Source organism: Salvelinus alpinus, chromosome 25, assembly GCF_045679555.1.
Source record: "Salvelinus alpinus chromosome 25, SLU_Salpinus.1, whole genome shotgun sequence".
NCBI classification, from domain to species: Eukaryota; Metazoa; Chordata; class Actinopteri; order Salmoniformes; family Salmonidae; genus Salvelinus; species Salvelinus alpinus.
In genome coordinates, this window is record NC_092110.1 from 25,791,797 (window position 1) to 25,804,260 (window position 12,464).

At 46.6% G+C, this 12,464-nt stretch overlaps 1 protein-coding gene across 1 annotated transcript in view; it reads left to right on the forward strand.

Moving 5' to 3' along the window:
• The window catches only part of LOC139553730 (rho guanine nucleotide exchange factor TIAM2-like), a 106,544-nt gene that overhangs the window by 52,962 nt on the left and 41,118 nt on the right, over positions 1-12,464 (forward strand). Inside the window, exons 7-10 of the mRNA XM_071366335.1 lie at positions 2,761-2,946; positions 3,059-3,205; positions 6,142-6,195; positions 12,091-12,258. Coding sequence (XP_071222436.1) covers positions 2,761-2,946; positions 3,059-3,205; positions 6,142-6,195; positions 12,091-12,258 — 555 coding nt within the window. The remainder of the gene's footprint in view (positions 1-2,760; positions 2,947-3,058; positions 3,206-6,141; positions 6,196-12,090; positions 12,259-12,464) is intronic.

The following is a 12,464-nucleotide window of genomic DNA, read 5'->3' on the forward strand; positions in this document are numbered from 1 at the left end:
GAGTATATATCAGATTTATAGTGCAGTAATTCCTCCTTCGGAGGTGGGTCTGGTTGCTTCAAAGCATTTCAACTCTGAATTAGCAGATAGTGATTTTGGACTTGCAACATTGTGGGGGGTGTTTGTGATGGTTGGATGTTTGTGTTTGGAAGGTTGTGAGTGCAAAGACATCTACCTTGACTGCAAGACATGAAAGCTCAACATCCAGGATTTTGCTTTGTCTGAAGGTGGATATTGCTATGTTTTTGTAATATTCTTATCAATGAGGTAACATAGCTGTGAAAAAGATGAATGGCTCATGGCTGTCATGACCAATGGGAATGACATGGAGGGCAGTGTCTGTCTTCCAAACTGACTTGGTGTCTGTTTTCTGTTAGCTATCACAGCACCTCGAGACATAGAGGTCTGGAGCCAATGATAGGGTCAGAGGGGAGAGGGCGGGGTTAGGCCCTGAGACGGGCGCCCACGACTGATGATGGATTTAGGATGGGGGTGATTGGGCTATGAGAGGGCACTTTGATGTTTACCCTCCCCTTCTCAAAATCAGTGCCTTTTTGAAGTCTCTCTATTCCCCTCCATAGTGAAGTCATACTCAGGTTGGCATGTACAATCATTAAGAGAGAGGGGGAAAGTCAAAGGAGGCTGTATGTCTTAGAAAAAAGGCCAATTTCGGCCACTTAATGGAACTGAAATGGGAGTAAATAGGATTGCTGTAAGGGCCAGATGGGTACAATATGCCTTCAGCGGTAAAGAGATTGACAAACACACACACACACACACACATCCATGCCAGCCTCTTTCTGGTTCTCAATCTGATAATGGCCATGCTTCTTTGATATGATGATGGATTAACATTGCCTGACAGAATGTAAATAAGATGTAATCGATCAGACATGGATTTGTGTGTGGCGCTTCCAATTGTGGCCATGCGGTGTCCAATATTAAACCGTATCAACCATAACGTTCCTGTCTTTGCTCTGGGGGAAAAGGAGTCCATCTAATTGAAATGTAATTGTATTGGTCATGTACACATATTTTTCTGATGTTATTGCAGACGCAGCGAAATGCTTATGTTTCTAGCTCCAACAGTGCAGTAATACTTAACAATACTAAACAATACACACAAATACAAAAAAGAAAAAGACAAATTCTGAAATATCAGAATGAGCAATGTCAGAGTCCGGAATATACATATATATGTGTATGGTGGTGTGTATGTACAGTATATGAATAGAAAAGGTGTGTATGTATAAATATTATGGACAGTATGTAAATAGAAAAGGTGTGTATGTATAAATATTATGGACAGTATGTAAATAGAAAAGGTGTGTATGTATAAACATTATGGACAGTATGTAAATAGAAAAGGTGTGTATGTATAAACATTATGGACAGTATGTAAATAGAAAAGGTGTGTACAGCAGTAGTTATATAGGAGGAGCCTTGACTAGAATACAGCATATACATATGAAGTGGGTAAAACAGTATGTAAACATGATTGAAGTGACCAGTGTTCAATGACTCTGTACATAGGCCAGCAGTCTGTAAGGTGCAGGGTTGAGTACCGGGTTGTACCCGTCTAGTAGCAGTGACTAAGGTTCAGGGCATGGTACTGGGCGGAGCTCGGCTAGTGGTGGCTGTTTAACAGTCTGATGGCCTGGAGATAGAAGCTGTTTATCAGTCTCTCGGTCCCAGCTTTGATACACCTGTATTGTCTCTGCCTTCTAGATGGTAGCGGGTGAACAGGCTGTGTTTCGGGTGACTTGAGGTCCTTGATGATCTTCTTGGCCTTCCTGTGACACCGGGTGCTGTAGTTGTAATTGACAATGTAATGCCTGCTCTCCAATTAAAATGATCCTCTCCTGTCCCCCAGAATACCCCACTGTAATAGTCTTAGAGAAGCCGTAGGGATACAGGGTTATCTCAGCGGATTTACCAAGCATGACACTTAGGACCACACAGCCCGGCTCAGACTCTAACCCTTGGATGACGCTATATTAATGACACATGACCATACACTAGATGTCTGTACACCGGTTAACATTGGCTCCAGAAGGGCATAGTGTTCATAATGTTATTGGTTTGAACCTTTACGTGTGTTAGCTCTGTCTGAACACAAATCATTGTGCAACAGGATCATTGTTGGTCTTTACAGTCCTGTTTCGATGGTGGAATGTTCTGGTCCCCTATCCAACTCATCCCCTACCATGAAGGATTCCATCAGTCTGAATCAGTGTTAATGAGAGGGTGGATTCCGTACTGGTCTGTATTGTAAATGAACTCGCTGCATACTAGCACTATAAAAGTAAACTGTATAGAGAGTCGTTTAACTCCACAGTTCTCTCATTAAAGTGAACCCCCCAAGCTTACAAATAAGCACCATCTCATACTTTACAGTACATGGTGTAAAAAGGGTCTCAACGCATGTGTTCATTCTCCGTGTTGGTGAGTGTGTTGTGTGTGTTTTTAGGGGGGAGGGTTATAAGGTGGTCTGGTGCTCGTCAACCCCCTCCCATGACTTTTATTGCAGAGAATAAGATACACACACACTACAAACCTCCTTCACTATATCATCAACCTTACTGCCCTCAACCAGCACCAGTTTTTGCCCCCCACTCCCACCACCACCACATCTGTAAGCAATCCCAGCTTGATGGAATGCACCCTAAATGTTCTCTCTGACCTCCCTCCCTCCATCTCTCCCCCTCTTCCCTTCGCCTCTCTCTCCCCTCCTCATTTCTCCAACCCTCCCTCCTACAGATCCAGCAGTGGGAGCAGAACCTGGAGAAGTTTAACATGGACCTGTTCAGGATGCGCTGTTACCTGGCCAGCCTGCAGGGCGGCGAGCTGCCTAACCCCAAGAGCCTGTTGGCTGCAGCCAGCCGGCCCTCCAAGACTGCCCTGGGACGCCTGAGCATCTTCTCTGTGTCCTCCTTCCATGCACTGGTCAGTCTCTGGTTGGGATGGAGGGTGTCTATATAGACTGAAGTTGAAGCAGGTTGTGACTGCAGAGGTAGATCCTAGTCCTGACTGTGTGTTATGTCTGTTATGTCGTCAGATCTGTTCCAGGGATGAGGCCACACTGAGGAGGCGCTCTGTGTCCCTGAGCCAGAGATCACGCAACAAGAAAGGCCTCTTCTCCTCCCTCAAAGGCCTGGACAATCTCACTAAGAGGGGCCGCGACAAGAGACCGTCCGCAGGACAGGTATGGTACCTGGACATACTGCACACACAGGACACACTAAATGCCCATACAGAGAACACACACACACCTACAAGGAAATTGAAGCAGGACTTTTTCATATTTCTAAGAGAAAGTTGAAATGGGGCCCTGGTGTGCATTTGTACCCCATAAACAAGATTTCATTTTTTAAAGGTAATAAGCTCATATTTGTTGTTGTTGTTGTTGTAATTACTCTCATTATCTATTGATGTTGTCAGCTCCCACCCCCCTATGCCCTGAAGGTACTGCCCAGCAGAGTCTTCTAAGGCATGGAACAGACCTACTTCCCAGGATCTAGTCTATTATGAAAACCAATGCATTTGGATAATGGTGTAGTACACTAGATCAAGATGTCAGTGCTTACTTCAGTACATGTGAATGTCACAACATCACTACAATCTTTTCTCTGATATAGACAGTATTTTGCGTTGCGTCTGAGCTGGAGGCTTCACTTTGAGGATTCATAAATGGTTCTACGGCCATGTCTCTTTGATTTCTCTGGTTTTGACTGATGGACTGACTTTGATTGTAGGGAGCATTAAGCACCCATCTATAATGTAGACGCTGCTAACTGCCAGCTTCTGATTCTCTGTAGTGCTCTTCCAAACAGGAGGCCAGGTGTCCTTAATGCAGACTAAACCGAGTCTTCCCTGCTCCCAGTACTCTCGTCACCCCTCCACCTCCGCAGGGCTCTGTGTGTGTGTGATGTTGATTGTGGTGTGTTTGGGAGCTCCAGCAGGCTAGCTAATGAGACCCAGTTTGGTTTCACAGCGCAGAAGGCCGAGGTGGCTCACAGCGCACAATGAGCAGGAACAGTTCTGTACCATGAATTATTAAAAGCCATATGTGGTAAATTGTAGCCTGCTGTACCCAGCCCTACAGCGACAAACAGATGATTTGTGTAAGTTCACTAAATATTAAACAGCCCCACAGTTATTCACAGGTTCCCCTGCAAAGCTAAGCTCTCCAGTTGGGATACGTTTCTGTTCCTTTTCTATGATGTTGGTGCCTATTAAAAAGAGTGGCAAATTGCTTCGAGGGGAGTTGTAGATTGATGGCTTTCCAGGTACATCTGGAAAGTGTGGGGGAGTGTCTCTGTCTGTAATAAAGCCTTTGTGGGGAAAAACAAATTCCGATTGGCTGGGTCTGGCTCCCTAGCGGGTGGGCCTAGCTCCCGTGGCTGTGCCCCTGCCCAGTCATGTGAAATCCATAGATTAGGGCCTAATTAATGAGTTTCCATTGACTGATTTCCTTCTATGAACTGTAACTCAATAAAATCTTTGAAATTGTTCCATTTTTATATTTTTGTTCAGAATAGATCTCATAATGCCAAACTCTCTCACTTCTTTACTTTCTCTCTCACATCCTCATTCCTTTTTCTCTCTCTCTTACCCTGGCTCTCTCCCTCCAGCTATCTTTCTCTACTTCTATAAACATTAGCTACCGGCTCCCCTCCCACGACGTCCCACAGTCCTCTTATTGAGTCATCTCAGTTGACTAAGCCCCAATCCTATTTTCCCTGCTTGGTGATTCCAAAATCAAAAGCTCTCCCTCAACACAGGCCTCTCTCTTTTAGACAAGGGTGTGTAGCGTTACCCTATGAGCTGCCTGGCCAGGGTTCAGTGGCTGCAGCAGGCCGGAGGGCCCAGGGATTTGTGGGAGAAGTTTAAGAGTTCTAAAGTTAGTGGGCTTTACGGCAGTCAGGCAGCGGTGTTTACAGCTACTATAACAAAACCTGCTCGGTGCCTAATACAGCATGTATAACTTCCGTAGACGGCGGTCAATGCTCTGTATATCACTACTACTGCCATCTGTCTGGAGAGGCCCTGTTCATTTCTCATCTGAAGCGAAGCAGAGTATTGGGTTTAGCTGTGTTAAAGTACAGTAGAGCAGTGGTGTCATCAGTCATCTTTCTGAACCTGCTGAGTCACACTTCCAAGAGGGCTTAGGGACTCATCACATGCCTACCTGCGTGCCTGCTACAACACGCTTTACATCAGTCTGGAGGAAGGGAGATAGAGAGGTAAGGGATCAAGAAGAGAGAGATTAAGAGGTAGAGTTAGCGAGAGGGGATCTGGAGGAGGAATCCCCCGCCCTTCTCTCTACCCTGGCAGGCTGTCTGTCCTCTCATCTCTTCTCTCTACCCTGGCAGGCTGTCTGTCCTCTCATCTCTTCTCTCTACACTGGCAGGCTCTGTCCTCATCTCTTCTCTCTACCCTGGCAGGCTGTCTGTCCTCTCATCTCTTCTCTCTCACACTCCTGCCACACAATAGTCCTGATTCTGTATTTCTACACTACTTATTACTGCCTCCCTCTGGAGCCTCACAGGCTGCCCCAGCCCTAGTCCCAGCTGCAGGGTCAGCCCTAGTCCCAACTGCAGCCCTAGCCCCAGTCCTAGTCCCAGCTGCAGGGTCAGCCCTAGTCCCAGCCCTAGTCCCAGTCTTAATCCCAGCCCTAGTCCCAGCTGCAGGGTCAGCCCTAGTCCCAGCCACAGTCCTAGCCCCAGTCCTAGTCCCAGCTGCAGGGTCAGCCCTAGTCCCGGCCGCAGCCCCAGTCCTAGTCCCAGCTGCAGGGTCAGCCCTAGTCCCAGTCCTAGTCCCAGCTCCAGCCCTAGTCCCAGCTGCAGAGTCAGCCCTAGTCCCAGCCGCAGCCCTAGCCCCAGTCCTAGTCCCAGCTGCAGGGTCAGCCCTAGTCCCAGCTGCAGGGTCAGCCCTACTCCCAGTCCCAGTCCCAGCCCCAGTCCCAGCCCACATGGAAATAGTATCAAAGCACCAGGCCCTCACTGCACACTTTTTAATTAGCTACATAATAACAAAGTGTGTGTTTGTGTAAGTCTGCTGCTATGGGTTACCGCTGTTTAATAGATGACTACAGGGATTTTAACAAGTCAAGGAAACATGTGTTTCTCTCTGTTGCAGATCTTTGAAAGTGATGGAGGACAACCCTACTGTCTCCCACCCACTAGTTCTGAGGTCAGTCCATGTTACACTTTCATATGACTGTTTCATCTATTTCTATTACCTTTTAGGAGTAAGGATATAAAAATGTAAAATACCATATATATTTTGTTTTGATTTCTACTTCTGATTAGATATCAAACAAGTGTCAAACAATCATACAATTCATTGACTGAGAGTCTACAGGCTAGATTTTATAAGTGAGCGCATATGGCTGAGACATAGATCAACAGTATCATGTGTCTCAGCAAGCCTCATGGTTACGCATTACGATGACAAGCCGTGGGATGACATCTCCCAGGTACAGGGGTCAGGGGTTAAGGGTCATGCCTGCAGCTTGTGTCTGACTGCAGACTTTGGGCTGGGGTCTGTCCTGTACATAGGACCAGAGTGGGATTAAAGTTAAGATGCCTTTCATGCCAATCTGCAGGTGTCTGTCTATCTGTACTGCCATATCTGTATATCACAAAGAGAGAAATCTGCACCCCATTGTATCTAAAGGGCAATAGAACCCACTATAAGCAATTATGTACAAAGCCAAGATCATAGAGGAATTCTAATGTTTTATTTATAAGTGCTCAAAAGGGTGTGCACAATGAGTTATTTAACCTACCAGAACCAATTGGTTACCCACTAGTAACGGTTAGACACCGTGTCCAATAGAGCCCCTGGTGTTCAATATTCCACCCCTCGTCTGAGCAGCAGGGGTAAAATACAAGACAGGTTCTGGTGACGTAGTGAGTGGCTCCGCTTCACAACGGGAAGGTCATAATGGAAAGTGCTGAGAGAGAGTGTTGAAAGCTCGGTCTTGCTCAGTTTCCATCTGTCGCCAGTGTTTATGTTAATAGAAGCTCTAGTGTTATTTTCTTTCCGTCAGGAGTGTGACCGGGAGCAGGGAGGAGTAAATGATTGACACCTTGTAAAGAGCAGAATCAACAACCTCTGCATCATCAAGACAGTTGCTTTGTGAGAAGGTGTCAACCATACAAAGGTTAACCCATAACCCATGTTCACAGTTAAATGGCACCTGAAAAGTGCCGGTGTCCAGGCTTCGGCCCCAACTCAGAGCAGGTCCTCTGAGGCCATGGCCCAGTGAGACATGGGTGCCGGTCCATGGAGATGGAAACAAAAGTCTTAGCCTTTTGGGTAAAACACTGAGGTAAATCTGATGGAAACTCAGAATCAGTGTGTATGTGAATGTGAGGAGTGAATAGTAGAAATACACACCATCTGAGCAGTAACATACAGTAACTTTAAATCCCTTGGGATCACACATTGGAACTATTAGCTGGTTACAAACATGTTGTCAGGCTGTTACAAATAGACTGTCTGGCATTTTCTCATACACATATAGCATTGTTCCTCTGGTGTCTGTGGCTCTTCTGCTCTCCTCTTCCTCTCTGCAGAACAACTTGTCCTGAATGTGTTGGGATCTATGGGACAGATAAAGATTGACATGAGGGGTCACAATGAACAGACAGAGAGGGCAGGATATCCATCCGGTAGGCTCGCGTCACTATTTCCCTGGACACAAAGCTCTGTATTGAGACTGAGTCTGAGATTAGGGGACCAGGGTGAATGTGGCCAATGTTGGAGCCATGAACTGCTCCACCCAGCATCAGAATAGCATGTGGCTGATGTGGCTAGGGACAACAACATCTTTTCTTTAGGACGAGCTTTAACGTTGTTGTCAAAGTGTTATGATGTATTTCTCATTACTCTTTCTGTCCTGGAGTTGGATGAAGTATTTCCTGGAATCCATTTTGATTTAGAATTGGGCTCCTTTATATCAGAGAGGAAGCTGTATGGATTTATGCCCCCATGCGTTTCATCCTCTGTTTCTGTTCTCTCTCAACACACACTGCTGTCTCCTGTTTGTTCTCTGCCTGTGTTGGGTCTTTCTGGGTCTTAGTTTCAGCAATGTTTCTATTAATCAGTCATCTAACTCCCTAATCCACTGAAGGAAGGGGTGGGTGGGTGGGGGTCGTCTGTGGGTGTCTGCGTCTATGTTATAAGAAGGGCAGGAATGCTGCATATCAGCGGTCGGGTCAGGGAGTTTCAGTTTGTTGATGGGGGGATATAAAGGACTCTGACAGTGTCTGCCAGCGAACCCTCACCTGTATCCCATAGGAATGTCATCATGGGGTTCCTGTACAAATCTTTGACTCTCCAGAGACCGTGACAGGCCATATCACACCTGTGAGATCCACCTCCCATCCCCCCCACCACTACCCCCATCCCACCTATGTTCAACCAGAAGTCCTGTCAGACCTGTTGTACTGTAGTCCATACCTCGCCCCCTCTTCCTGCCCGTACCCCTGTGCCGTGTGCTCCCCCTGTCACCACCTCTCTTCCTCTGCCACACCAACAAACAAAAATGTCCGCATCGCTCACAAAAACGTATCAAAAACGAAATCACAGGTAATTATAAAGGGAGCAGGAGAACTTCTAAATTGGCTACAATAATTACAATAACCTTTCAAGCACCAAATTGAGAGAATGTCTGATTTTCAAGGGTTGGCCTATTCCAGTACAAATTCATGTTCAATAGGCTAATTCAAGCCACTTGTATTGTTTAACATTGCAGGTGTAACTTGGAAAACAACATGTATTTATCATGTTATTTCATTAATAGATCATATTATGAATAAGCCCACTAGACTGGGTAATTTGTTGTCATTATATCCAGAATAACTCATATGAATAGCGTTGGGTGTTGCCCAATAGTCTGTCCTATACAAGTGTGCACAGTAGACTCGGTGTCCAATCCGAGGTACAAAAACATAAGAAAACATGAACTCATTACCTTGATGATTTCTCTGTTAAACCTAACGAAAGAGGGTTACGAAGGTTCATGGTGGTGGTTCGCTGCTAGAAAGAGGGTTACGAAGGTTCATGGTGGTGGTTCGCTGCTAGAAAGAGGGTTACGAAGGTTCATGGTGGTGGTTCGCTGCTAGAAAGAGGGTTACAAGGGTTCATGGTGGTGGTTCGCTGCTAGAAAGAGGGTTACGAAGGTTCATGGTGGTGGTTCGCTGCTAGAAAGAGGGTTACAAGGGTTCATGGTGGTGGTTCGCTGCTAGAAAGAGGGTTACGAGGGTTCATGGTGGTGGTTCGCTGCTAGAAAGAGGGTTATGAGGGTTCATGGTGGTGGTTCGCTGCTAGAAAGAAGGTTACGAAGGTTCATGGTGGTGGTTCGCTGCTAGAAAGAGGGTTATGAGGGTTCATGGTGGTGGTTCGCTGCTAGAAAGAGGGTTACGAAGGTTCATGGTGGTGGTTCGCTGCTAGAAAGAGGGTTACGAAGGTTCAAGGCTGTAGTATGTGTTAGGCTGTAGTATGTGTTAGGCTGTAGTGTGTGTTAGGCTGTAGTGTGTGTTAGGCTGTAGTGTGTGTTAGGCTGTAGTGTGTGTTAGGCTGTAGTGTGTGTTAGGCTGTAGTGTGTGTTAGGCTGTAGTGTGTGTTTGGATGTTGCTTGGAGCTACTGTACAGAGTTGAAAGTGTTTTTGTGTGATGGGTGGCTCCTAGAAAGAGGGTTACGAGGGTTCATGGTGGTGGTTCGCTGCTAGAAAGAGGGTTACGAGGGTTCATGGTGGTGGTTCGCTGCTAGAAAGAGGGTTACGAGGGTTCATGGTGGTGGTTCGCTGCTACAAAGAGGGTTACGAGGGTTCATGGTGGTGGTTCGCTGCTAGAAAGAGGGTTACGAGGGTTCATGGTGGTGGTTCGCTGCTAGAAAGAGGGTTACGAGGGTTCATGGTGGTGGTTCGCTGCTAGAAAGAGGGTTACGAAGGTTCATGGTGGTGGTTCGCTGCTAGCAAGAGGGTTATGAGGGTTCATGGTGGTGGTTCGCTGCTAGCAAGAGGGTTACGAGGGTTCATGGTGGTGGTTCGCTGCTAGAAAGAGGGTTACGAAGGTTCATGGTGGTGGTTCGCTGCTAGAAAGAGGGTTATGAAGGTTCATGGTGGTGGTTCGCTGCTAGAAAGAGGGTTACGAAGGTTCATGGTGGTGGTTCGCTGCTAGAAAGAGGTTACGAAGGTTCATGGTGGTGGTTCGCTGCTAGAAAGAGGGTTACGAAGGTTCATGGTGGTGGTTCACTGCTAGAAAGAGGGTTACGAAGGTTCATGGTGGTGGTTCGCTGCTAGAAAGAGGGTTACGAAGGTTCATGGTGGTGGTTCGCTGCTAGAAAGAGGGTTACGAAGGTTCATGGTGGTGGTTCGCTGCTAGAAAGAGGGTTACGAAGGTTCATGGTGGTGGTTCGCTGCTAGAAAGAGGAAAGTCTGAGAGGAAAGTCTGAAGTATAGGTTTGAGTTTTGACACACACACTCACACGCACGTTAAGGGCCGGCGCGTGCTGAGGCTTGGCAGTGCCTGTGGAAAGATGACCAGGCCGTTACAACCCTGCCTGGGTCAATTAATGACTGAGTCCCGTGTGGCTCAGTTGGTAGAGCATGGTGCTTGCAACACCAGGGTTGTGGGTTCAATTCCCACGGGGGACCAGTACTCACTACTGGATAGATAAGCGTCTGCTAAATGACTAAAATGTAAAAATGTACTTGGCTTGAGGTGAAGAGGCAGACTGGTCACCAACTGCCAACAGAGCAGTTATTTTCCAATCACACCATGTTGGATGGACAGACAAGCAGGCAGGGTGGTTATGCAACCTTTCCCAAGACAACCATTTTTCTCTCCCTCTGAAAGTATAAACATGACCTCATTAACCCACAGGAGTGGACAGAAAGTTGTGAAAGAACCAGCTCTCTGTTGCTTGTCTCCACAAAGGTTAGAGCAACCCTTTGGCCAGAACATTGGTAGGCTTTATGTTGGCAGCGTTCTGTCAGGTTTCTCTTCCCAGATGGACATGTTGCTGGAAAATGAAATGACTGTTTTCTTGTACAACCATGTTTTTCCAGCAACCTCGGTCAGAAAGCCACTTTGTTATCCTCGCCAGACTCTCTCTGTGTGCGCGTGTGACCATATGTTTATGCCCAACAAACAGAGGCCAAGTCAAAGAGATCTTAGTCCCCTAGTCTCACTCTGGTCTCTGAGGGAGAATGTCTCCCAAGATTTTCCTCTGTGACACACAGACAGAGTCCAGGAGACACACACCACTCTCTGTCGTCTACCAATGTGCTAAAACGCCACTATTCTACTTCAGTCCACACAGCAACTCTCTAGTGATAAGTGTTTTCATTGAAGCGCTGCTGAATCCTTGGTTGTTTCTGCTGGTTGTGACTTTTTAAACATGTTTGAGTGTTTACTCGCTATGTGGAGCCTTGTATAGCAGCTGTGGTCTGTGTAGTTACTGTGGCATCGCCCACAACCCCTTAATGCAGCAGTGGCTGTTTTCCCTTCAGAGACATGGAGTCGCAACCAAAACCCAAATACTGCTGCTTCTGAGGCCCCGTGGCAGGACAACCCAGTATTAATACTAACCCCAACCTCATTGTTAATGTGGATAGGGAATAATTGGCCTGATGGACTCCATGAAGGAGCCTGTCAAGGCAGCCATTAATCCATCACTAAACATGAAATCCTCTGGATGGCACTCAGAACTAAATGAGCCTATTATCATCATGATGATGATGCAGTCTTTTTGTAGATCGGTGTAGATGTCGCCCAGGCTAGACGCGCTCCTCACAAACTCTGCCAATAACCCCCTGTAATCAATTCCCTTGTGTACAGCATCATTATGATGGCTATTATACGGAACAACTGCGTCCTGTGATGTCTAAATGGCTAATTGCATGACATCTTTGTACTGAACTTTGAGCCACTGCCAGTTTCTGCATCGGTTTAATGGAAACCTATTGATCTGTCTGCTTCTCTCTCTCCCTTCCTTCCTTTCTCTCACTCTCCCTTTCTCTTTCTTCCTCTCCCTTTCTCATTTTCTTGCTCTCCCTCTCTCCCTCCTGTCAGAGACTGGACAGCCTGGCCAACCACTACTCTCTGGCTCCCCCTGAGGGCGGTCAATGGGAGAGCAGTGGTGAAACACTGAGCTGTGTTTACATGCCTGACAGCCACGCCGTCCAAGTGCCTATGAGACGGGACCATACAGTGGCTGATGTCGTCTCCCTAGCCTGCAAGGTGAGAGTCAAGGCCCAGTGAGTGTTTTAATATTAGGGTTCTGAGAGCTCTGAACATTTATTTTTAGTTATGAAACAGTACTTAATGAGTAAAGCTTTTACTTGAGGTTATGCCTTGCTCTTATTAAGCCTGCTTTTATTGAAAACAGCTCTTGTCAATGTAGTCATGTTAGAAGCTCCAATCTGTCAGTAATTTGACCAACCCAC